Below are 23,665 nucleotides of genomic sequence, written 5' to 3' on the forward strand. Positions count from 1 at the left end.
GGACAGGAACAGCTGCAACCCCATTGGGCCAGCAGGGGGAAAGAGTGGAGAAAGCGAGAGCTATCTACTATATATTTCAGAGAGTCTGTCTGAGTGTTTGTGTGTCCATTTGTCCCCAGCTGGGAGACATGCACCCCTCCCTGCAGTGTACCTACTACAGCTACAGTGGCCATGGAGAGGTGCTTCTGGCCCCAAGCTACTGTGGTGAGAGAAGGCGGGGGTAGTCCTCTCTCCCAGGGGCAGCCTGCATACTGAACCCCTCATCACCAGCCCCATTCCAGAACAATGATTTAAATGAAGAAAAACAAGACTTATTTGAGTTAAGGACTTGAGAAATTCTGGGTAAATCTTCCAGCTTTTCATATAAGTATCTAATCCTATGTTCGAATCCTATGAAGCTCGTGACCTCAGTCATTTTAACAAACTCTATCCACGGCATATCAAAGACTGGGAATGCACAGGCCAGGTAAGTTTGCCAGAGATAATCAGGTGGGAAGCCACCTGTTGCTAAGAAAACCAAGAAACCATACTCTCCAGTCACATAAATCGTGCAGTAGGCCCACAGAAGTAACACAAACAAGTTCATAATCCCCCTATAGGACAGAGAGAGTCAAACAGGTGCCATGTTTAAGATAATTTTTATCTCTCTGTAGGTAAGCAAATAGTTTACAGTGCAATTTGATTTTCGGGGGACACAGACTGGACTTGAAACACCAAGGAACATAAAAATGCAGAGGAACTCACAAAGGAACATAAGATACACAAAGCAAAATGAAAGGATGGAAGATACCACAAAACCAGTGTGCATGGCGGGGAGGGGAGAAGCAAGCATCTGGGACACTAGAAGCCCCTTCTCCAGCTGTGAGGTGCAAGTGCGAAACAATCAAAGGTTGGCCCACCCTCAGGGCTTCACCAATCACATTCTTCAGTCGAGAGATAGTCCAAGCAAAATATAGACTTCAATCTGAACTATCTTTATACAGATGGCAGAGAGGGGGGTGACAAGATGCATTGGGGGTGGAGAGAAAAAAGGCTCCCTTCATCTACTCCTTGTCCTTCGAGGATACACCAGGCTATTCATCATACTGAATTGGGCTGGGGGCTTTAGTCCAGTACCAGCCCCACAGAAGGTGAGACTGCTTAGAAACTAGATCAGTGAGCTACTCATACTAAACCAGAAAGAGACTCCTACATGGTGGCTGCCCATACCACACCATGGACCTCCCTGCAAGAGGAAGAATTACGAAGTGGCTGTCCCATTACACATCTTTCCCCTGCATACAGGTAGGGAGACTAGTTTACATGGAGCTATCTAGAGCAGTGGTGCTAAGCTAAGGCTCATGAGTGGCTGTCCTGGGCCATCGGCAGAAAGAAAACACTAACGACTAAGCAGCAGGAGAATTAGGACTTGGTCCGTGAGAGGATCCCTCTCATTGTGTGGTCCAAGACAGCTGGCCTACAACAGGAGTACCCTCCCAGTGGAACAGAAACACCTGTGGCTCCCACCCTCCTCTCCAGAACTGTAACCCTCCACTGCGGCATCAGGCTCAGCATCACAATCTCTTATGACTGAGGCAGGTGATCTCGCGGCCTCCCTACAAACTACAGGTTCCTAGCTGTGCCATGCCTGGGATCCAATAGTCTTGCTTTGTCAACCCAGAAGCCACCAAGATCTACTTGAAGGATCCAACTTTACCACAGCAGCCACTCCGACCACTGGTCCCTAGCTGCTTTTCTCCTGCTACCTTCAACATGCTTCATAAGACTTCTCTAAGACCTTCCTTTAACTCCTTGTCCTGAAAAAGCAGCACACAATCAATTCCTTTCACCATTGCACCACAGGACATGACAATGTGCTCCATAAAAAGGGGGGATGGGATATAGCTTCTTCCCAAGCCAGACAATGCTCCTTTTAGTCAGCTGGAGAAGGCTGACTGAGAGCAACACAAACTGTTCCCTTCTCCTTGCAAGGAAGAGCTTGATGATACCTCAAGCTCTTTCCTCCCAGCCTTTGCACTGATCCCCTTCCGCTGAGTAGTCCATTCAAAGTGGCTTTAGATACAAATACCCTGGTCATTTAAAGACCCCATTTCTAAGGGCACAACGTTATTCTTGGTCTGCAAAAGTCTACAGCAAGGAGTGACAAAGTGGCGAAGAAGGGGTAAGGGCAGAGCTTTGGACACTGTCTGGAAGCCCTGGCTACTGCAACCATACAAGGGGAAGGGAAGAGAGACTCAAAACAGAGACATGAAGTGGATTAACAAACAGGATTCCCTTTAGCATGCTCTTTTCAGATAGCTGTTCAATAAAGATCCTCCCGCTCTGCCATGTACAGCGAGGAGAGGCAGCAGCAAGGTGACCTGCAACCTTACGGAGCCTTGGAATAAATTCTTTGGAAAAGAACAACAAAAAAATTATGTATTTTTAAAATAATTTTAAAAACCTACATCCTGCAGCAGCAGCAGTTTCCCTCACAGACCCAGTTCAACTCTTTACCATCTGAGTCTCTTAAATGGTGAATCTGACGGGGGTGAGGGAGCGGAGATCAGAGCCCCCAGCTGGTCAGATTCAGATTTGTGTCCAGACAGAATCCAGGAGTGAGAGAATGACAGAAGAGCTAGGAACGGTCTGGCTTCTAGTGCAACAACCACAATGGGCACTCCTTTGGCATCTCTCACTCCGGATTCCGGGGGAGGGGTAGGAAGGGAGGTGGGCTGGCGGGTTGGTATCTCTGAGCTGAACCTGATTAAAGCTTAAAATGACAGGTAGGTAAATGGAAGCGACTGTCCATTTGGTCTCTCAGCTGGCTATGAAATGCAGGAATAGCTGTGATGAAGCAGCACACAGCAAGGTCCTTCTTTCCAGTGTTTCTCTCGAAGCAGAAGTAAGTGCCTTCTCCATCTCAGACTCGCTGAATTTCAAACAGCTTCACATCTGTGTCATACCAGATGGGAGGATCCACATTCCTGGAAGAGAAAGAGACGGTGGCATCACTTTCCATGAAATAAATTAATGTTGATGGCATTCAAATCTTGTCAGTGGGGATAACAAGAATTAGGACATTTGCCGCTTGGCAAAGAGAAGAATGCCGTAGCTGTGAGCATAGCTTTGCACTAAGGTGTGCACCTGCTTGGCCACGCACAAAAAATTCTTCCCCCATCCACTTCCTCTGGAGAGCTGTGCAGCAGGTGGCTGCTCCAGCAGGAGCGGGGCCGGCTGAGACAGCATGAGGAGGGAGCGGGGACCTGCCGCTGCCATGTGGCGGGAGGGGGAGGCCTGCTCCGGTGGTCAGGGCTGCCACGTGGTGGGGAACTGGGGCCTGTTCTGGTGGATGGAGCCAGGACAGGACCTGCCGCATGGCGGAGGGGGGCGGGGGGTTCTGCTCTGGCAGCTGGGAATGGGACATGCCTCATGGCCAGAGGGGGCAGGGTCTGCTCTGTTGGCTGGGAATGTGTGTGTGTTAATAAACTAGAATGAGGTTTAGATAGTTATGTGCTATTCCTTTTTCCGGTCCTGTTCCCAGCCTTAACAATTTTGGGAACTTTTATACCTGGCCATCAGCCCTGAGGGTGCTGTTGCTGAATGCCAGGTCAGTATCCCAGAAGACAGCTGTCATCCACGATTTAATTCTGAATGAAGGGACTGACCTGGCTTGTAACAGAGACCTGGCTGAGAGTGGAGGAGATGTTGACTTTTCCCAATTGTGCCCGGCTGGGTGGCAATTGTCTATCAAGATACTATCTCACTGGCTAGAGTTTTGGTCCAACAAAGTGTCAGATTCGAGTGTCTGTACTTGATGTTGGGTGGCCAGGATAGATTGGATATGCTGCTTGTGTACCGCCCACCTCGCTATACGGCAGATGCTCTGCTCGAGCTGGCCGACGTGGTCTCGGACGTGGCATTGAGGATGCCGAGGGCTTTTGGTCTTGGGGGACTTTAATATCCACGCTGAGGCTGGTCTTTCTGGTCCGGCCCGAGATTTTATGGATACCATGACCACCCTAGGACTATCCCAAGAAATAACTGACCCAACACATGTTGCAGGTTATACACTCGATTTGGTTTTTTGGACTAAGGGTGATAGACTTTTTGGGATAAAGGATGTGGCTACACTCCCTTTGTCATGGACTGGTCACTACCTGGTCAAGTTTAGACTATCTGCTGACCTTCCCCTCCACAGAGGCGGAGGACCAATTAAGATCCGCCCTCGGAGGCTGATGGATCCGGAGGGTTTCCAGAGGTCCCTGAGGGATTGTTCAGCCATTATGGCAAATGGTCCTGTAGATGCCCTAGTCAATATATGGAACATAGAAGTAGCCCGGGCAGTTGATATGATTGCTTCTAAGCACCCTCTTTAGACCAGATGAGCCAAGTTTGCTCCCTGGTTTTCTGGGGAGCTGATGGCAGCAAAACAGTCTGTGCGACGGCTAGAACGCCGCTGGAGGAGAACTAGAGCTGAGTCTGATCGACTGCGGGTTAGAGCTGAACTGCGAGCTTACTCTGTGGCAGTGCTGACAGAAAAGAAAAGCTATTTCCCCATCCGTATCGCATCCGCACAATGTCGTCCAGCGGAATTGTTTTGAGTAGTGCCTGTTGCAGTCTGGCACTCATATCGAAACAGAGGAGCCTTTGGCCCCTCCGCTGTGATCTGTTTGCAAAGCATTTTGCAAACAAGATCACCCGCATCCGGTTGGATTTGGACTCTGGTTGCTATCTAAGTGGGGCACAGAATGTGTTGAATGCACCACTCAGTCTTTTTTCTCTGGATCAATTTCAGCTACTGCATACTGAGGATGTGGACAAGGTGCTTGGAGGAGTGCGACCGACCATGTGCTCACTTGACCCCTGCCCTTCCATGGCTTATTAAATCTAGCTGGGAAGGGATGACTGGCTGGGTCCAGGGGATTATTAATGTGTCTTTTAGATCTGGTATGGTTCCTGCTGCCTTGAAAGAGGCAGTGATAAAACCGTTACTCAAGAAGAACCCTGGACCCACATGACTTAAATAACTATCGCCCAATTGCTAATATTCCCTTCTTGGGCAAGGTACTCGAGTGAGTGGTGGCATTGCAACTCCAAGCTTTCTTGGAAGAAACAGACTACTTCGATCCATTTCAGTCTGGCTTTAGGCCTGGTTTTGGAACTGAAACAGCCGTGGTTGCCCTGATAGACGATTTACGCCAGGAGATAGACAGGGGGAGTGCATCTCTGTTGATTCTCTTAGACCTCTCAGCGGCTTTTGATACCATTGACCATGATATTCTTCTGGGGCGCTTGGCAGAGCTGGGTATTGGAAGCACTGTTTTGAGGTGGTTCCGGCCCTACCTGTCAGGACACTTTCAGAAGGACTTCAACTGGTCCAGAATGCAGCTGCTTGAGTTTTAACTAACACTAGTTATACGGAGCTGGGGGGCTGCTATTTGACCCCGTGGCGATTGTGCTATGGAGTCCCACAAGGTTCCATCTTGTCTCCTATACTGTTTAATATCTACATGAAGCCGCTAGGAGAGATCATAAGGAGTTTTGGAGGACAGTGCCATTAATATGCAGATGACACCCAACTCTATTTCCCTGTGACATTAGAACCAGGTGTGGTGGTGACTGATCTAAATCGGTGTCTGGAGGCAGTGATGGTTTGGATGAAGTCAAATAAGCTGAAGTTGAACCCAGATAAGACTGAGGTCCTGTGGATCAGGAGGGATCTGTTCGGGAATGTGGCATAGCACCTGTTCTAGATGGGGTTACTCTCCCCCTGAAAGAACAAGTACGCAGCTTGAGAGTCCTCCTAGACCAGTGGTCCCCAACGTTGCGTGGCTGCCGGGTACCTGGGGGCAGAGCCACTCACGTGCCAGGCACAGGGGGCGGGGCCACGCATGTGCCACGCACCCGGGGGCGGGGCCACCCACGAGCCATGCGCCCGAGGTCGGCACTGCGCATGTGCCGCGCGCCGGGGGCAGGGGCCGGCAACACACCCCGGGCCGGCACCGCGCATGGGTCGCGCGCCCAGGGCCGTCCACGAGCCACGCGCTCTAGGCCGGCACCACACATGTGTCCTGGGGCCGGGGCCACCCACGTGCCCCGGGCCAGCCCTGCGCCCAGGAGAGGGGCCGCCCATGCGTTCCGTGCCTGGAGCCGGCACCATGCATGTGCCACACGCCAGGAGCGGGGCCAGCCCAGATGTTTCAGCAGGCGCACAGAAATCCCCCGGTGGGCGCCATGGCGTCCGCGGACACCATGGCGTCCGCGGACACCATGTTGCGGACCACTGTCCTAGACCCTTTTTTAACATTTGAAAATCAGATTTTTTCGGTGGCCAGGAGTGCCTTTGGGCAACTTCGTTTGATCCACCAGCTGCGACCCTTACTGAACAAGCATGACTTGGCCACAGTGATCCATGTTCTTGTTACATCCCAACTGGATTACTGTAATGTGCTTTATGTGGGGCTGTCTCTAAAGAGCCTTCGGAAACTTCAACTGGTCCAGAATGCGGCTGCTCGAGTTTTAACTAACACTAGTTATACGGAGCACATTATGCCAGTGCTTCGGCAGCTGCACTGGCTTCTGGTATGTTTCCGGGCACAATTTAAGGTTTTAGTTATGACCTATAAAGCCTTAAACGAGTTGGGTCCCGGGTATCTGAAGGACCGTCTTCTCCCATATGAACCTTCCTGGGGATTGAGGTCAGCTGGGGAGGCTTTGCTTCGTTTTCCCCCACTTGTGGAGATAAGTTTAACATCTACGCGGAACAAGGCATTCTCAGCTTTTGCTCCCAGGCTGTGGAATTCTCTTCCTCGGGATATTCGCATGGCACCAATGCTAGCGTTGTTTCGGTGTCAGGCTAAAGCCGCCCTTTTTATTCGTGCTTTTATTAATGGTTGAGTTTGGATGTGCGTGTTCCTCCTCTCTATATGTTTTTAGCTGGTTATGTCCCTCTGGGGTCTCATATTTTAAATTTATATATATATATATATATATATATATATTTGTATTGTGGTTTTTTGTAAGCCACTTTGAATATTTTAAATAGAAAGGCGGGGTAAAAATATTTAAATAAATAAATAAAATTGGGTGCCACGGCAGCACACATCCAAACCAGCGCACGTGACCTCAGTATTGGTGCACAAGCCAAAACTCCCTCTGCTCATAGTTGGAAAAACTTAGAGGAAACACTGGCTGTGAGCTCCGCCCCAGTGCCGTGTGGTGTCTCCTGTGAATAAAGGCAGAGACAGGAGGATTTGCAAGAGCCCACGCAGGCAGTGCAGTGCTCCTCCATTATTTCCCTGCAACCCCTCCTGCTTGGAGATGTAGGCACAGGAGCAATTGTGCTCTCCCACTGCCAGCTTTTCTACACCGTTCCTTATAGCATCTGCTGCTGGAAAAGACATGACCTAACGTAGCTATATGTTCTCCCAGTGTTCTACACCAACTGAGGGAGGGAGAGGCTAGAAAAAGCCAAGCTGTGAGCAGTTTGATTTACAGGATATGAATTTGCACAGAATCTTTTCTATTACCAGGAAAAGATGGGCTTAGATGGGCATCTAGCTGGTTTACCTTAAATAAATAACTCCCCACATGTAGGTTCGGAACCACATGGCAGTGCCCGAGTTAGCCTGGTACTTGCGGATCAGGATGGGGTGAGGGACAGGTAACAATCCCACTAGAGTGCCATGCTGCAAGAACTTGAGGATTTCAGATTCATCTGTGAGGCCCCTGCAAGCAGAGAGAGAGAGAGAGAGAGAGAGAACACGTGAGCATCTATGACATCTTCGGATGTGATTTGTGGGATCAGCTGCCGCAGAAAGGACTGATCCAAACACACACATACAAACTGAGCATGGACAGATACACACACACAAGGAGCCTCTGGACGAGACTCCTGAGCTGCTCCTGCTGAAAAGAGGAGATTATATAAGGGATGAAATAAACAGCAAGTCTGGGGAGAGCTCTAGCACCTGGTAGCTGCTGAGGTTGTAAATACAGCTGAAAGTACAAGAGTAAAAAAACAAACAAAAAAGAGATGAATTTTAATTAGTACCCTGATTTCCTGGACATTCAGCACACACTCAAGTACATCCCTAATAAAATCCTGGATAGTCTCCCAGATCACTTCCTATCCGTTAGCTGCTCACAGGCAGCCTCCAATCAACCCCTAGTCTCCTCTTAGGTAACACCCCACACTTACTTATCAATGCAGATCTTCTCCACCTGGGGGACCAGCACCTGTAAGAGCCGCATGATTGTCTGCAGAGGCAGCTTTGATTTCCAAGACAGCACCTGTGGGTGAAAAGCCCCCCAATGAGATTGGTGCCCCAAGAAGATGGTATAACTAGCTCACAGTTTGTGTTAGGCTACGTCTACACTGGCACCCTTTTCCGGAAATGCTTAAAACAGAACAGTTTTCCGTTATAAGTATTTCCGGAAAAAGTACGTCTACATTGGCAGGATGCTTTTCCGGAAAAGCATCCGTGGCCAATGTAGTCGCGCTTTTCCGCAAAAAAGCCCCAATCATCATTTTCGCGATCGGGGCTTTTTTGCAGAAAAGACTACTGTGCTGTCTATACTGGCCCTTTTCCGGAACAGTTTTTCCGGAAAAGGACTTTTGCCCGAACAGGAGCAGCATAGTTTTTCCGGAAAAACACTGACAATTTTACAGTAGATTGTCATTGCTTTTCCGGAAAAGCAGGCAGCCAGTGTAGCCAGCTGGCAAATTATTCCGGAAAAGCGGCTGCTTTTCCGGAATAAGTGGCCCAGTGTAGACACAGCCTTAATGTTTAGCAACTCAAGTATCTCTACTCACAATATGCTGAATATTCAGATTTGGAAATCCCTGAAGAGGGATGTGTATCTAGTGGGACAAACAGCCTGACAGTGGGAAGCCCTGAAGAGGGATATATCCAGACTAAGGTCTCTTTGTAAGGCCTATCACATTAGTAGAGAAGCCTGGATGCGGACCCAAGGCCTGACCCAAAACGCGCTGAGTCTATGGGAATCAATCTCTTAGCTTTGGATCAGGCCCCAAGTCAGTGGCAATCTCTGCAGAGAGACCTGTCTGCAGCAATATCTCGGCGCAGCTGGGAAATCCCAGTTTTGCAAACAGCAGTTCTACCCAGTTCCCTTCCTTGGACGTTTCCCCATTCCTGTTCCTCTCACCCAGTCAGGAGTCGGCGTCCACTGCCCACTCAAGGATGCACTGGACAGACGCCTTCGGTCCCGTTTGGGCTGCGATACCTCCTATTAAAATACACTCCAAGTCAGTACAAGCATGGAATAGTCAGCTGTATTTTTTCTGCTGAACCCTCTCTCTTCCTTCTGGCCACCCTGGGAATCACTATGCAAAGCAGCTGGCCAGGTCCCCAGAGAAAAGGTATCAACACTAGCATTTCATTGCCCACTGTTGGGTCTAATGCACTAGCCTTTAACTGCGAAATGGCCTGGGTTTAGTAGGGGTCAAACTGTGTGAGGAAGTGGCAACTAGTTAAGGGAACTTACATGAGGGGGGAAAATGAGTATGGGCCTGGTTTTTGCTTCTCTCTGATATGGAAAGAAGGTTTGAGTCACACATGGATTAAAACAAAAAAGAGGGATGACGCCATTTTTGGTGACCAACTTGCGACACCTTAACAGGATCCATTTTTCTGAGACTGGGTGTCTTAGGAGAGAAACCAAAATACAGATTCAAAATCACTGGTCTCTTTTGAGAGCCTTGGCCAAGTCACAGTCAACCTCTGGAACTCTTGGCCAGAGGATGCGGTGAAGGCTAGGGCTTTAACAGAGTTAAAAAAGGAGCTAGAAAGGTTCATGGAGGTTAGGTCTATCAATGGCTATGAGTCAGGAAGGGTAAGAATGGTGGCCTTAGCCTCTGTTTTCCTGGAAGTGGGAGACAGGGGAGGGATCACGTGAAGTTTACCTGTTGTGTTCCCTCCCTCTGGGGCATCTGGTATTGGCCACTATCAGCAGACAGGATATTGGGCTGGATGGACCATTGGTCTGACCCCATATGGCCGTTCTTATGTTCTTAAATAGTCTTAAGTATCAGAGGGGTAGCCGTGTTAGTCTGAATCTGCAGAAGCGATGAGGAGTCCTGTGGCACCTTATAGACTAACTGAAGTGTAGGAGCATAAGCTTTCGTGGGCAAAGACCCACTTCGTCAGATGCATGTAGTGGAAATTTCCAGAGGCAGGAATAAATATGCAGGCCAGGATCAGGCTGGAGATGACCAGGTGGATCCAATCAAGGAGGATGAGGCCCACTTCTAGCAGCTGATCTGGAGGTGTGAATTCCAAGAGAATAGAAGCTGCTTTTGTAGTTAGCAAGCCATTCACAGTCTTTGTTTAATCCAGAGTTGATTGTGTCAAACTTAAAGATGAACTGTAGCTCAGCAGTTTCTCTTTGAAGTCTGGTCCTGAAGTTTTTTTGCTGCAGGATAGCTACTTTTAGATCTGCAATTGTGTGTCCAGGAAGATTGAAGTGTTCCCCTACAGGTTTTTGTATGTTGCCATTCCTAATATCAGATTTGTGTCCATTGATTCTTTTACGTAGGGACTGTCCTGTTTGGCCGACGTATATAGCAGTGGGGCATTGTTGGCACATGATGGCATATATTACGTTGGTGGATGTGCAGGAGAATGTACCAGTGACAGTATGGCTGATCTGGTTAGGTCCTGTGATGGTGTTGCTGGTGTATATATGTGGGCAGAGTTGGCACCGAGGTTTGTTGCAAGGATTGGTTCCTGAGTTCGAGTTATTATGGTGCGGTGTGTAGTTGCTGGTGAGAATATGCTTCAGGTTGGCGGGTTGTCTGTGGGCAAGGACCGGCCTACCTCCCAAGGCCTGTGAGAGCGAGGGATCATTGTCCAGGATGGGCTGAAGATCACTAATGATGCGTTGGAGAGGTTTTAGCTGGGGACTGTAGGTGATGGCCAGTGGTGTTCTGTTGGTTTCTTTCTTGGGCTTGTCCCGTAGCAGGAGGCTTCTGGGTACACGTCTGGCTCTGTCAATCTGTCTCCTCACTTCCTCGTGTGGGTATCGCAGTTTACAGAATGCTTGTTGAAGGTCTTGTAGGTGTAGGTCTCTGTCTGAGGGGTTGGAGCATATGCGGTTGTACCTCAGTGCTTGGCTGTAAACAATGGATCGTGTGGTGTGTCCGGGATGGAAACTGGAGGCATGCAGGTAAGTATAGCGGTCGGTAGGTTTTCTGTATAGGGTGGTATTGATATGACCGTCACTTATTTGTATCGTGGTGTCCAGGAAATGGACCTCCCGTGTAGATTGGTCCATGCTGAGGTTGATGGTGGGGTGGAAGCTGTTGAAATCATGGTGAAATTCTTCCAGAGTCTCCTTCCCATGGGTCCAGATGATGAAGATGTCATCGATGTAGCGTAGGTAGAGAAGGGGTGTAAGTGGACGAGAGCTGAGGAAGCGTTGTTCCAGGTCAGCCATAAAAATGTTGGCGTATTGTGGGGCCATGCGGGTGCCCATAGCAGTGCCACTGGTCTGGAGACCAATGCCTCCAGACCAGTGGCACTGCTATGGGCACCCGCATGGCCCCACAATACGCCAACATTTTTATGGCTGACCTGGAACAACGCTTCCTCAGCTCTCGTCCACTTACACCCCTTCTCTACCTACGCTACATCGATGACATCTTCATCATCTGGACCCATGGGAAGGAGACTCTGGAAGAATTTCACCATGATTTCAACAGCTTCCACCCCACCATCAACCTCAGCATGGACCAATCTACACGGGAGGTCCATTTCCTGGACACCACGATACAAATAAGTGACGGTCATATCAATACCACCCTATACAGAAAACCTACCGACCGCTATACTTACCTGCATGCCTCCAGTTTCCATCCCGGACACACCACACGATCCATTGTTTACAGCCAAGCACTGAGGTACAACCGCATATGCTCCAACCCCTCAGACAGAGACCTACACCTACAAGACCTTCAACAAGCATTCTGTAAACTGCGATACCCACACGAGGAAGTGAGGAGACAGATTGACAGAGCCAGACGTGTACCCAGAAGCCTCCTGCTACGGGACAAGCCCAAGAAAGAAACCAACAGAACACCACTGGCCATCACCTACAGTCCCCAGCTAAAACCTCTCCAACGCATCATTAGTGATCTTCAGCCCATCCTGGACAATGATCCCTCGCTCTCACAGGCCTTGGGAGGTAGGCCGGTCCTTGCCCACAGACAACCCGCCAACCTGAAGCATATTCTCACCAGCAACTACACACCGCACCATAATAACTCGAACTCAGGAACCAATCCTTGCAACAAACCTCGGTGCCAACTCTGCCCACATATATACACCAGCAACACCATCACAGGACCTAACCAGATCAGCCATACTGTCACTGGTACATTCTCCTGCACATCCACCAACGTAATATATGCCATCATGTGCCAACAATGCCCCACTGCTATATACATCGGCCAAACAGGACAGTCCCTACGTAAAAGAATCAATGGACACAAATCTGATATTAGGAATGGCAACATACAAAAACCTGTAGGGGAACACTTCAATCTTCCTGGACACACAATTGCAGATCTAAAAGTAGCTATCCTGCAGCAAAAAAACTTCAGGACCAGACTTCAAAGAGAAACTGCTGAGCTACAGTTCATCTTTAAGTTTGACACAATCAACTCTGGATTAAACAAAGACTGTGAATGGCTTGCTAACTACAAAAGCAGCTTCTATTCTCTTGGAATTCACACCTCCAGATCAGCTGCTAGAAGTGGGCCTCATCCTCCTTGATTGGATCCACCTGGTCATCTCCAGCCTGATCCTGGCCTGCATATTTATTCCTGCCTCTGGAAATTTCCACTACATGCATCTGACGAAGTGGGTCTTTGCCCACGAAAGCTTATGCTCCTACACTTCAGTTAGTCTATAAGGTGCCACAGGACTCCTCATCGCTTAAATAGTCTTATGTTCTTAAATAGTTCTTAAACAAACCTCTTCCCCTCTCAACTACACTGGTTTTACTCCCTTGAGACTAATGCTATCATAATCCTCCCAGTTCTCTAGTCACTCCGCATCTGCCATGTTTTCCTAGAAGACTAGATTTGAATATCTATTGCAAAATGCTGGACAAATACCCTTTTTATAAAATTATTTCAGGCCTTCTTTGGACAGGGTAAAAAGGAGTCTGATTTTCTTTTGCAAATCACTTTTATATTGTCATTTCTAGGGGTTAGCATAAACACCCCCTCAACGAGTTTATTGGGACCAGTTCTCAATTCCTGAGGTCACTGTCTCCCTCTCTGCTCACAGAGGCATCAGCCATCCCTGCATGAGTTGACAGGCAGGTCAGCCGGGCATTGGAATGTCACTGATCCTCCAGTTAAGTCTGACTATGCGCGCAGCTAATTCCTCAGAACCCTAGAGAATGAAGGCCTTGATTCTGCAAGCTACTTAAGCTGTCTTTGATGGAGCTAGTCCTGTGCTTAAAGACAGGTATTTAACTAACCTGGTGACCCAGGGCCAAAGCCAGCATTATGAGAGCATGGGGAGGATCAGGAAAACAAGGTGGGGATCTCAGTTCTCAGAAATGTATTTATTCTGGTCTATTTAACATCTGAATGATAAGGTGGTTTCACAATGTTTGCAGTTAGAACATCTTTATGGCTCAGTGTCAGCACCCTCTTTCAATCAAGCTTCTAAAAATACATTCCTAAAAATACTTGCTTTAGCAGACCAGCCCTGGCCCCCTTCCTCCTCCTCTTTCCCCTATAGCCCTTCCCCCTCCCCGCCACCACTTTGCGTCAGGCTCACTGCTGACATATTTAGGGGACATTGGATGGAATTATGCTGCAATATGTTAAACAAAGATGCTTTCGAGATGGTTCCCACTGATAAGGAATCACTGCAATTGGCTCTGCAGAGCATTTTAACTCAGCGTGGGAAGGAGACTGAACATCATGCTACTGGGCTAAGGGTCTTACGAGCGGGAAGAGTGTGGAAACAGCCAGTTTAGAAAAAGGACATGATGCACTCAAGCGTTCCCTGCTGACTTTGTTTAGATGGTTTGAACCAACTGGATCAACGTGGATTCATGGAGGGGGAACATGCCTAAACTGAGTCACCATGTGACTACACTATTATAATTCCGACCCTTTCTCACCCCACCACTCCCTAGGTTTGGCTGCTCATCCCATCAAGTCTACTATTTGCCCCAGTTCTACAAACACTTAAGGATGCAAATAGCCCTGTTGGACTCATGCACGTAGTTGCTTGCCTCTGTAGATGGCTTCAGGATTGGGCTTCATGCCCCAATCCTGCCTTTGAGCCACGTGCTCAGACTCGAAGCATGTATATAGCTAATGCCACAGACACGGTCATTAGAGGAGATGGGGGGGTCCCTTGCTCAGCACATTAGCCCACCACAGTGTCTTTGAACTGCTAAATCTACAGTGCTATAGCAGTTGTTCAGCTGCAGGCAGCCAGCAAGCAATAGAAACGGATTTTGCAGCAGCCCAAGTGCACATAAGAAGCAGCCTAGCCACAGCACCCCATGATGGTCACATATTGGACTCGATCCTGTGCAACTAGCAAGGAGCCCATGTTGGAAGGTTTCACATGTCTCAAAATCCTGTCCTAGGCAGCCATGGGGATGAGGGGACATAGGCCATGAATAACCAGGGATCATGAAGGAAAATCAGGAACAAACTTTCAGACCGAGAAAGCAGTTTACATTTCCCAGACATCTTCCCAAGGGAAAAGGGAAGAAACTGGATTTGTTTTAAAGGAGAGCGGAGATCAGCCTGGGTCTCCCCAGAAAAGTTCTTCAGGGACCAGCTCTTGGAATCTCTGCCAGCTTTCAAGGAGGAGGCTGAAACCTGGATGCAAATTCTGCAACTCTGGTTCATCTCAAATGTTACTGAAAGCAGTCTAAGATTCTTATAGTGAAGTCAGTTTTTCCAGGACAGCTGTAAGCAGAGGTTGCCTGTGTGTGAAATAATCTGCGTATCACAATGCCCCAAGGCAATCCAGGGCTACTGGTTTGTGACTAGGGCTCCTAGGTATGAAAATCTACTTTCACTGTGGATGGAGTTTTACTTTACCCAGGTTCACTCTAGGCAGGTTCTAGCATATGCCAACCCACTGCCCCCTGCCCACTTCTGTTCTACATGGGTTGAGCTTATACAGATGGGCTTGACTAAACAAGGCTGAGGGAACCCAGTTGCTGGGAAAAAGTCACACATTGTGCAAAGATAGTTTTGCCCTCTAGTGGCTGGAGGTGCAATGTTCATAGGGAAGCAAAACACAGTGGTGAATAAAGGATAGGAACATCATGCTTTTCTCAAATGCAAACCACCAAAAATAAAATGAAAAATGACTGAAATGGCATAAAACAAAGGCTACACAGCAGTGGACCCTGTCGCTCCTGTTCATGGGGCTGGGAGGGGCCCAGCTCCCTGCTCTGGGCACTGTAATGTGGCATTATGAGGTCTCGCCGAGAGTAGAGAGCCAGCCCCAGCCCCATAGGAGAGGAATTGCCACTACAACCTGGGTGCGGGATGCTTTGCTCAGCAACCCATACCCCCACAGCACCTCACTGCCAGGGGGCAGAGCCCTGGGATAAAATGAAATAGCAAGAAATTCCCCAAAAATAAAATGAAATTTTGTACCAAAAATTAGGAGATTTTCCTGGGGCACTAGGAATGAGTGCTTGAGTAGAGCCAAGTCTATAAACATGCCTTTCCTTCCCTATCAGGGACAAACCCCGTATGACCACATGAGGTGTGCCCTGAGAAAGCGCCTCAGGGTTTGGAGTGCTTCACAGAAAGGGCTAACTAAAGATTTAATGGCATACAATAAAAGAGCAGACTGGCTCTGCTGGAACTGGAATAGTACTGCTTGGTGGTTCTAGATGGGAAAGGAGCTGGCTGACACTGTCACAAAGGCCTGGGAGTCCGGCACGAGGGTGATTCACAGAGCATGAAGCATCTCCTTAGCACAAACAGTGGAACTAGTCCCAGTTAAGCCCTGTGGGGAAAGAAGGCAAGGCTAGCAGCTTTTATATTCTACTGCCTTTCAACCCACCTTCAGACCATACACTTTACCCCGGGATGAAGGCCATCCTTGTATGGACTTTATCAGGGTCTATTCTTTGGGGTTCATAGACTTTCACTCATTTGGTTTCATTTTACAGACCTTTCCATGCAGGAGAGGAGCATAGGGCCTTACCCCGCTCCAGGACTCTGTATCACTAACGACAGCAGCCGGGCTACCCTCTGAAGGAGACTGGGAAGACTCTGGCTCTAGGGAGCGCATGGTCCCATCTTCCGACACCTGTGATTTCTCTGTAAGCTTGTCAATGCCTGAATTCAGAGGGAGTTAGAAAGTCTAAGCAAGAGCTTTAAAGTGGCCTGACCTACAGAAACAAATTCCCTGCACCTGTGTTTCCATCTGAAATTCTCTCCCTTTGCCATAACCCCCACTCCCACCCTGCTCCCCACAGAGCAAGGAATGATCATGTCTATAGGAACAACAGTCACTGGCATAATAGCAGGCTTGAATCCAAACAGATAAACTGGGGCAAAAGGCTACGTGGGAGGCTCTTCACTCAGAGTGGCTCATTTCAGTTGAGCTAAACCAGTTCCTAACTGATTTAGACTAAATTGCATCAAGCCACTCTGATCCTAAGAGTGCCCACCGCTTTCTGTGCCAGTTTAACATTAATTATTTTTAAACCAATATTGTTACACGGGTGCATCTCACTCCCATAGACTAACCCATAGACTTTTCCAAAAGCCAGGAGAAGGCTGAGTCCTGGACACATCTTGTAGAGAAGGCTCCCTCCTCACCCAACCCCATTCTGAAGGTAAACTAAGGCTGACCTGGAGTTGCCACCAAACTGGTCTTCAGTGTCCCTGGCTCAGCGGGAGCAGCAGGGCGGGACCCTTCCATGGAGAGCCCATCCTGGGAGTTGGTGCGAGAAATGGGCTCTGGAGTCTTCTTCTTGCGCTGCAGAGCTTTCTGGATAGTCTGAGCATCCGTGGGCAAGTTGGCCAGCTGATGGAACACGTTCCGCTTACGGATAATGGCATAGACCAGGTTGGAATTCCCTAGGAATCACAGAAACAAAATGAGTGGAGAAGGAAGGTTCTCAGATCTCTAACATGATCTACCACCAGGAAGCTGGGCATCCCAGTGGGAACACATTAACCCAACGGCTGCGTCTAGACTGGCATGACTTTGTGGAAATAACAGAAAAACTTTTCCGTTAAAAGTATTTCCGCAAAAGCACGTCTAAATTGGCACGGATGCTTTTGCACAAAAAGTGCTTTTGCGCAAAAGCATCCGTGGCCAGTCTAGACAAGATTTTGCGCAAGAAAGCTCCGATTCTTGCGCAAGAGGGCTTTTTCCTGAGCGGGAGTGTGAAAGTATTTGCACAAGAAGCACTGATTTTGTACATTACAAAGTCAGTGCTCTTGCGCAAATTCAAGCGGCCAGTGTTGACAGCTGGCAAGTTTTGCGCAAAATCGGTTGCTTTTGCGCAAAATCTTTCCAGTCTAGATGCACCCAACATGTATTAACAGGGAACCTCGCAGTTCAGAAAGCCTCACCTCCACCAATAAAGGGGACAAAGTGGAAACTGGACTTGTGCTCTTTATGACAGACTAGTACATTTACGTTGTGTTGCTCAGATCCTTAACTCAATTAAAAGTTGGGGTATATTTGGAAAATAAAAGGAAATGTTTATTTAAATGGTTGTATTTTTCAAAAATACAGTGTTACTTTTATGAAGTTAATTTTTATTTCAGTTAATATTTATTTCTTTTAAAAAGGATTGTTAAACTTTGCCCATTTTATTTTAGTTTATGTTTTAAATGGGAATTCCATCAGGTATTTTTTTTTACTTCATCCCTATAAACTCTTCTCATTTGCTATGTTTTACCAAAAAAGGGCTATAGACAATGTGTTTTGCGATAACATTTTCTTCTAGTTTTCAAATCTTAAGCACTGATTTAGCTGTGCCAAAACAGCAATACTGCAAATATCTCCATTGTATCTCTTTCCTGTAAAGTTCATTGAGAAAAACATAGGTGGAACTTGGTTCAGTTGCTTTCAACATTTGTTCAGTTATGTCAATTTTGAGGACTGTACTTGATTTGATGATTCTGTCTCTTTTCTGGTTTTATGAGAAGCAATCCCAGGCACATCCTGTTTTCCTGGCACAGCCAAACCCTTACATTGCTCTAAGTTATAGTAAGAGGAAGACATATATCACATTTGAAGGCTCTAGCTCTTATAATTTAGGAGGAGTTCTTGATCAAACAAACAAACTCTGTAAAATAAATAGTGGATAAAAAGGGCCTGAGATATGTTTAAGAATATGATTAGATCATGAAGTTCATAGATACCATGACTTCCAGAAACCTCCATGGTATTTTCCACTTCAGCCCTGGGGTGGTGAAGTCAGAGCTATCGGCTGGTAGAGGGCATCTGCAGCTTCCAGCCACTACAGGCTGGGGAGCATCTGGAGTTCCAAGCCATCAGTCCCAGAGTTCTGAGCCACTGCAGGCACCAGGGACCCCAGAGCCATCAACTGCTGGAGCCGCTTTGAGGACCCCGGAGCTATCAGCTGCTGGTGCTGCAGCAAAGACCTTAGAGCCATCAGCAGCTGTAGCAGTGGGTGCTGGACCCACACTACCGTGGTGCGGCTCAGGTTCTCTTCCCCTCTGGGACTCAGGCTTCAGTTTTCTCCCCAGACTCCTTTCCATTATTTTTAGTAGAGGTCACAGACAGGTTTCTGTGAATTTTTATTTACTGTCTGCGACATGTCTATGACTTTTACTAAAAATAACCCTGATATAATCTTTACCTTCACTATGGAGATTGGAGAACCAGTGAAATGATGACATCAGGAGAGCCAAGGAAGGACATTTCAGTAACTGAGGGTGCGTCTACACTGTACTGTTATTTCGAGATAACTAGCGTTATTTTGAAATAACACCGTGAGCATCTATACAGCCATTCCGTTATTTTGAAATAATTTCGAAATAATGAACAGCTTATTCTGAAATTTGTAAACCTCATTCTACGAGGAATAATGCCTGCTCCAAAACAGCTATTTTGTAATAAGGCATATGTAGATACTCCACTTCTGCTATTTCAAAATAGCCCCTTACCAGGGCCATTCTAAGTTATTCCTACCCAGGGCCTCAAGGTTCTAAATTGAGATAGCACATCTACATTAGGGAAGCCTGCCTCAAACTAATTTTGAGGCTTCCCTGCAATGTAGACGTGATATTTCAAAATAAGCTATTTTGGAATAATTATTCCAGAATAGTTTATTTCGAAATAAGCATGCAGTGTATACATACTCTGAGGCTATGTCCAGACTCAGGGTTTTTTTTGGAAAAAGTAGCCTTTTTCCGAAAAAACTTCACCTGCGTCTAGACTGCAGCCGCGTTCTTTCGAAATTAAATCGAAAGAACGCGGCTTTTCTTTCGACGGCAGTAAACCTCATTTCACGAGGAAGAACGCCTTCTTTCGAAAGTGCTCTTTCGAAAGAAGGCGTTCTTGAATGTAAATAGGGCTTCTTCGAAAGAGAGCATCTAGACTCACTGGGTGCTTTCTTTCGAAAAAGCGGCTTGCTTTTTCGAAAGTTCCACGTGCAGTCTAGACACTCTCTTTCGAAAGAGGCTTGCAATCTAGACATAGCCTGAGAGAAGAAGGGATTTTAAGTCAAACTGTTGAAAATTATTTTGTGCTAACACCCATTTAATTCAAGTGCCTAGTTAACATTCTGGAGAACGGTTGTCTATGTTCATGACTCCTCATCCCTCCCTCTTCGATTAAGCACTCACAACATGTAACCTCCAAAAACAATCCACAACACCAGGGAAGACCAGAATCAAGATGCCTGATATTTCTAAGGGTAAAATAAAATATGACTTTAAAAAAAACCACATACTTACAACCCCACCCCCATTTTGGACTGTTTTTACCCATCACAAGGGCACAACTCCATCAGTTAAAATAGTCACTTGTAGGCCACCTTTAAGAAAAATGGAGCTCTCTTTTCCAGATTTTTTAAAAATCTTTTAAATCAATGCACTGGCTCTGAATACGAAAGTCCAGGAGTCCCTAGGATATTAGATTCTACTCCATTTCAGCATGATTCCATCATACTCTGGGGACAAGATATCTAGAGACATGTGGAAGGGACTGGAACTCATTCAGTAAATATTCAACCTCCTCCAAGCAATCAGGAGTTTCTCCTCCACGTGAGGAACATTCCAGACACCTGGGCCTGCAGAAGTAGTAGGCACATTAAAAAAAAAAAAAATCAACAAAAAATATGAGGCTGTTTTCTTCCCTTGTCTACAAAGCTGAACAATTCAAGCAGTTTGATTCCAACACTCGCATGTTTCTGGGTATTCCCACACAGCCCCACTCACTGTACCCATCTTACACTTCAAGGGAAGGCCCCTGCCTCACCCTATCATCCATCTCTGGCCCTGTCTACACCTGTGTTTTCTTTGTACTGGTAAATAGCACAAGCCCCATTTTGAACCAGCATGGTGCGTCTACATTAGGGTTTGGCACCAGAGTAGCTCTATCAGTGCAAACTTCTCTAATCTAGACAAGCGTACCGCTACTTGGCTTCTGCGCCATCTTTCTTGGGCAAAGGAGAGTCAACTTTGTATCGCTGAGTCACATTTTCTCTGACATTCCTCCTCGTGCGCCATGGGCTGACACAGCAGAACAAAATCAGGATCAGTTCACTTTTAGCCACTTACCATCAAACTGGTACTGGATGATGTTATTGAAAACTTCCAGCAGGAAGAACACGAGATGATGGTTCTGGACTGTGGAGAAGAGGAACCAGGTGGTGGAAAAGGCCTCCAGGAGGTGCAGCAGCTTGTTGGCAGCAACCATGGAAAGAGACTTCAAGTAGGGAGACACTGTGGGAAGGGCAGGAGGAGGAATGGGCAGAGTGGAGAAAGGCAGTATCAGTGTCAGTAGGTTAATCGGTGAGAAAGTCCAACTGTGAGCCCTCAATGGGCTGCCCACATGCCCCTTATGGACAAGATTCTTGGGATCTAAGAGGGATGAATCCAACAGGGTCCTATATAGAAATCTCTCTAAAACCCCACAGACTTGAACAGAGAGATTCTCTCTATAGGTTTTCTTTAAAAATAAATAAATAATCAATCATCCTATAGAAGAGACAAGGTTGGCTACAATTAGATCCAGCTACCTTCCGTGGAAAGCTACTGGCGCCCCCTGCTGAAGCAGAGTTAGTGTTACACCCCTTCAGTCCTGTTGCAAAAGCTTCATTTTGCTCTTTTTGCCCTTACTCAGGTTACCGCTCTGCAGTGCTGGGACACCTTGTTCCCAGGCATGCTTGAACTAGGGGTTTGGGGGTGCAGCAGCACCCACTGGTTTGATATGGTTTCCATGACATACAGGGCATACAGTTTAGTTCAACAGCGCAGTACCCCCCACTTTATACATTGTTCCAGAGCCACTGCTTGTTCCCAGCTCCTGGGGAGAGGCCCAATTCAAGAGCAACCTAACTCCAGCCAGCACTCACCCCACACAGCCCCATTTCCACAGCAGGCCTGCTGACGGAGGGCAGCCTTGGAGCCCAGTGATACAGTAGCAGAGGTGGCAGCTGGCTCCCCAGGGCCTTTGCATTGCTGTCAGAGTACAATACTAAGGGCTGGGGGGCATGTCCCTTCTGCCCTTAGCCCAGCATCACCCCTTCTGGGAGTGTGAAGCCACCCCACCCCCACTTTGCCCGGGGTGGCTGTCTGCTCCACTGTCCACAGGTACCTCCCCTGTGTAGCAGGGAACTAAGGTGGCCACTTCCAGATCTCCTTCACCCCAAAAGCTGTGCAGGCTAATCCCCCTGCAGCACCTGCCCACCCCGACCACCACTGCCACCTTCTATGCTGCCTACATGTTTAACTAGACCAGCCCAGGCTACCAAACCTAGACAACTGTTGAGTTCCTCCAATACTCAAATTACCAGGAAAACCCAACTCCTCCTGCTGAAGGCTGCTTTACTAGTTGCTGCTTACCATTCACGATGATGGTGAGCAGGCAGTCAAAGAGGGGCTGCAGCCGCTGGTGCCCACTGGTTATGATCTTGTGAAAGACCTACAGCAAGGAAAGACTTAAGCAATGGAAAAACCCAGCACAGCTGCACTACTGAAACAACTATCCACATGAATACCAGTCCCACCCTTACACTAATAGCTTTCTGACAACATTCATTCCTAGGCTGGGCCCCTGTACTATGCAATTACACAGGCATGGAATGCAGCCTTGCCATGGACTAGTACGCCAGGAGTCTAAGACTTCATTTATACAGGATCCTTTCCAGCCCTTATGGGTAAGGCCCCATTAAAAACCAAGCTTGGGCACAAGCTGATACAGTGCCATCTTCCTGATGACTGCAGACAACCTGAAATAAGAGGGATTGAACTGAATAAGGCAGGTGACACCAGGTGTTAACTCTGAAACCTAGTGATGGTCATTTAAATAATAATATGCGGTAACAATTTCAGTGCCAATTTTAGCAGCAACCTCTGCTAAGGCACTTACTCCACACTCTCAAACTGACGTCGATGATACCTCAGGTGCCAAAAGCCCCAACTGCCCCCTAATCAGCTGAAACTTCATTTTGCCCTCTTCTCCCTCCATTACAGTAATACATTGTCAACATAAGAGTCTGCGGCCCGCTGACAATTTAGGTGCAATATAAGCTATATTACATTTAATATACAATAAATTGCAGAGGGGACACGTTACTGACTAGACTATTCGTTTACAATTAGTACATGGTTCCATTTTCTAATTCTACCCGAAGCTGCTGCCCAAGCTCCACCCTGCTGTACTACAACACAACAGAAACCATGGAGCATGCAGCAGTTTCAGCCCCAGCTGCCAGAGGACATTGGGCTTTGGTTATGGGCATTTCTGCAGTGCTCAGCACCACGGTACTCCAGCTGCTTGTATATATCAATGAGTGACTTTAACCTCATAACAGCCCTCTAAGGTGGGGGAGGGGAGGTAAGTATTATTGTTCCCATTTTCATAGCTGGGGAAACTGAGGCACGGAGCAGCGAAATGACTTTCTCAGATCATTTTTAAACACAAAACCATCCTTCTGTCGCCTAAGGATCAGTTCTGCCCCAGTGGAAGTAACCCCACAACTCCCCGCCCCTCCTTTGGGATACCTGTCCATCTCCTCACCAGTTCCCTGTTCTTTGGAATAATCATCCTCTAGCAAAACCATTCCTCTCATGCTCCTTGCAAGAGCATCTCCCTTAGTAAGATGCAAGGACCCCATTAATGCTCAGAAACTCCAAAAAACAGCACTAAGGTCTTTTTGGCTCCTCAATGGTTGACAGCCTTGGGCAGTGGTCCCCAAACATTTTACCTCATGTCCCTTCTTACTCCCCCGCGAGCTGGGGGAGGGGGGAAACACAGACAGGGTAAGGAGGCCGAGGCTGGCGCCATAACTAGGGTGAGAATGGAAGTGGAGCCTTAGTCTAGTGCCAAGGCCAGGAACAGGGCTCCGTGCACGGAGCCAGCAGCCAGAGCCAGGTGTAGAGTTTGGTGATGCTCCCTCCCTGCTCCTCATGGGGGCTGGCCCAAGCCCCAGTTGTGTTCCAATG

At 47.7% G+C, this 23,665-nt stretch overlaps 1 protein-coding gene across 2 annotated transcripts in view; it reads right to left on the reverse strand.

The window, feature by feature from the left end:
* Window positions 1-621: 621 nt before the first annotated feature.
* The window catches only part of HID1 (HID1 domain containing), a 64,425-nt gene continuing 41,381 nt past the window's right edge, over window positions 622-23,665 (reverse strand). Inside the window, exons 12-19 of one of the 2 annotated variants that reach the window (XM_075903704.2) lie at window positions 22,064-22,142; window positions 20,777-20,941; window positions 16,865-17,092; window positions 16,179-16,345; window positions 9,151-9,231; window positions 8,183-8,274; window positions 7,552-7,710; window positions 622-2,966 (exon numbers count right to left, since the gene is read on the reverse strand). In XM_075903704.2, coding sequence (XP_075759819.1) covers window positions 2,903-2,966; window positions 7,552-7,710; window positions 8,183-8,274; window positions 9,151-9,231; window positions 16,179-16,345; window positions 16,865-17,092; window positions 20,777-20,941; window positions 22,064-22,142 — 1,035 coding nt within the window. In that variant the 3' untranslated portion in view covers window positions 622-2,902. The remainder of the gene's footprint in view (window positions 2,967-7,551; window positions 7,711-8,182; window positions 8,275-9,150; window positions 9,232-16,178; window positions 16,346-16,864; window positions 17,093-20,776; window positions 20,942-22,063; window positions 22,143-23,665) is intronic. The other variant, XM_075903705.2, reaches the window with a different exon arrangement.

Source organism: Pelodiscus sinensis, chromosome 20, assembly GCF_052426305.1.
Source record: "Pelodiscus sinensis isolate ZL-2025 chromosome 20, ASM5242630v1, whole genome shotgun sequence".
NCBI classification, from domain to species: Eukaryota; Metazoa; Chordata; order Testudines; family Trionychidae; genus Pelodiscus; species Pelodiscus sinensis.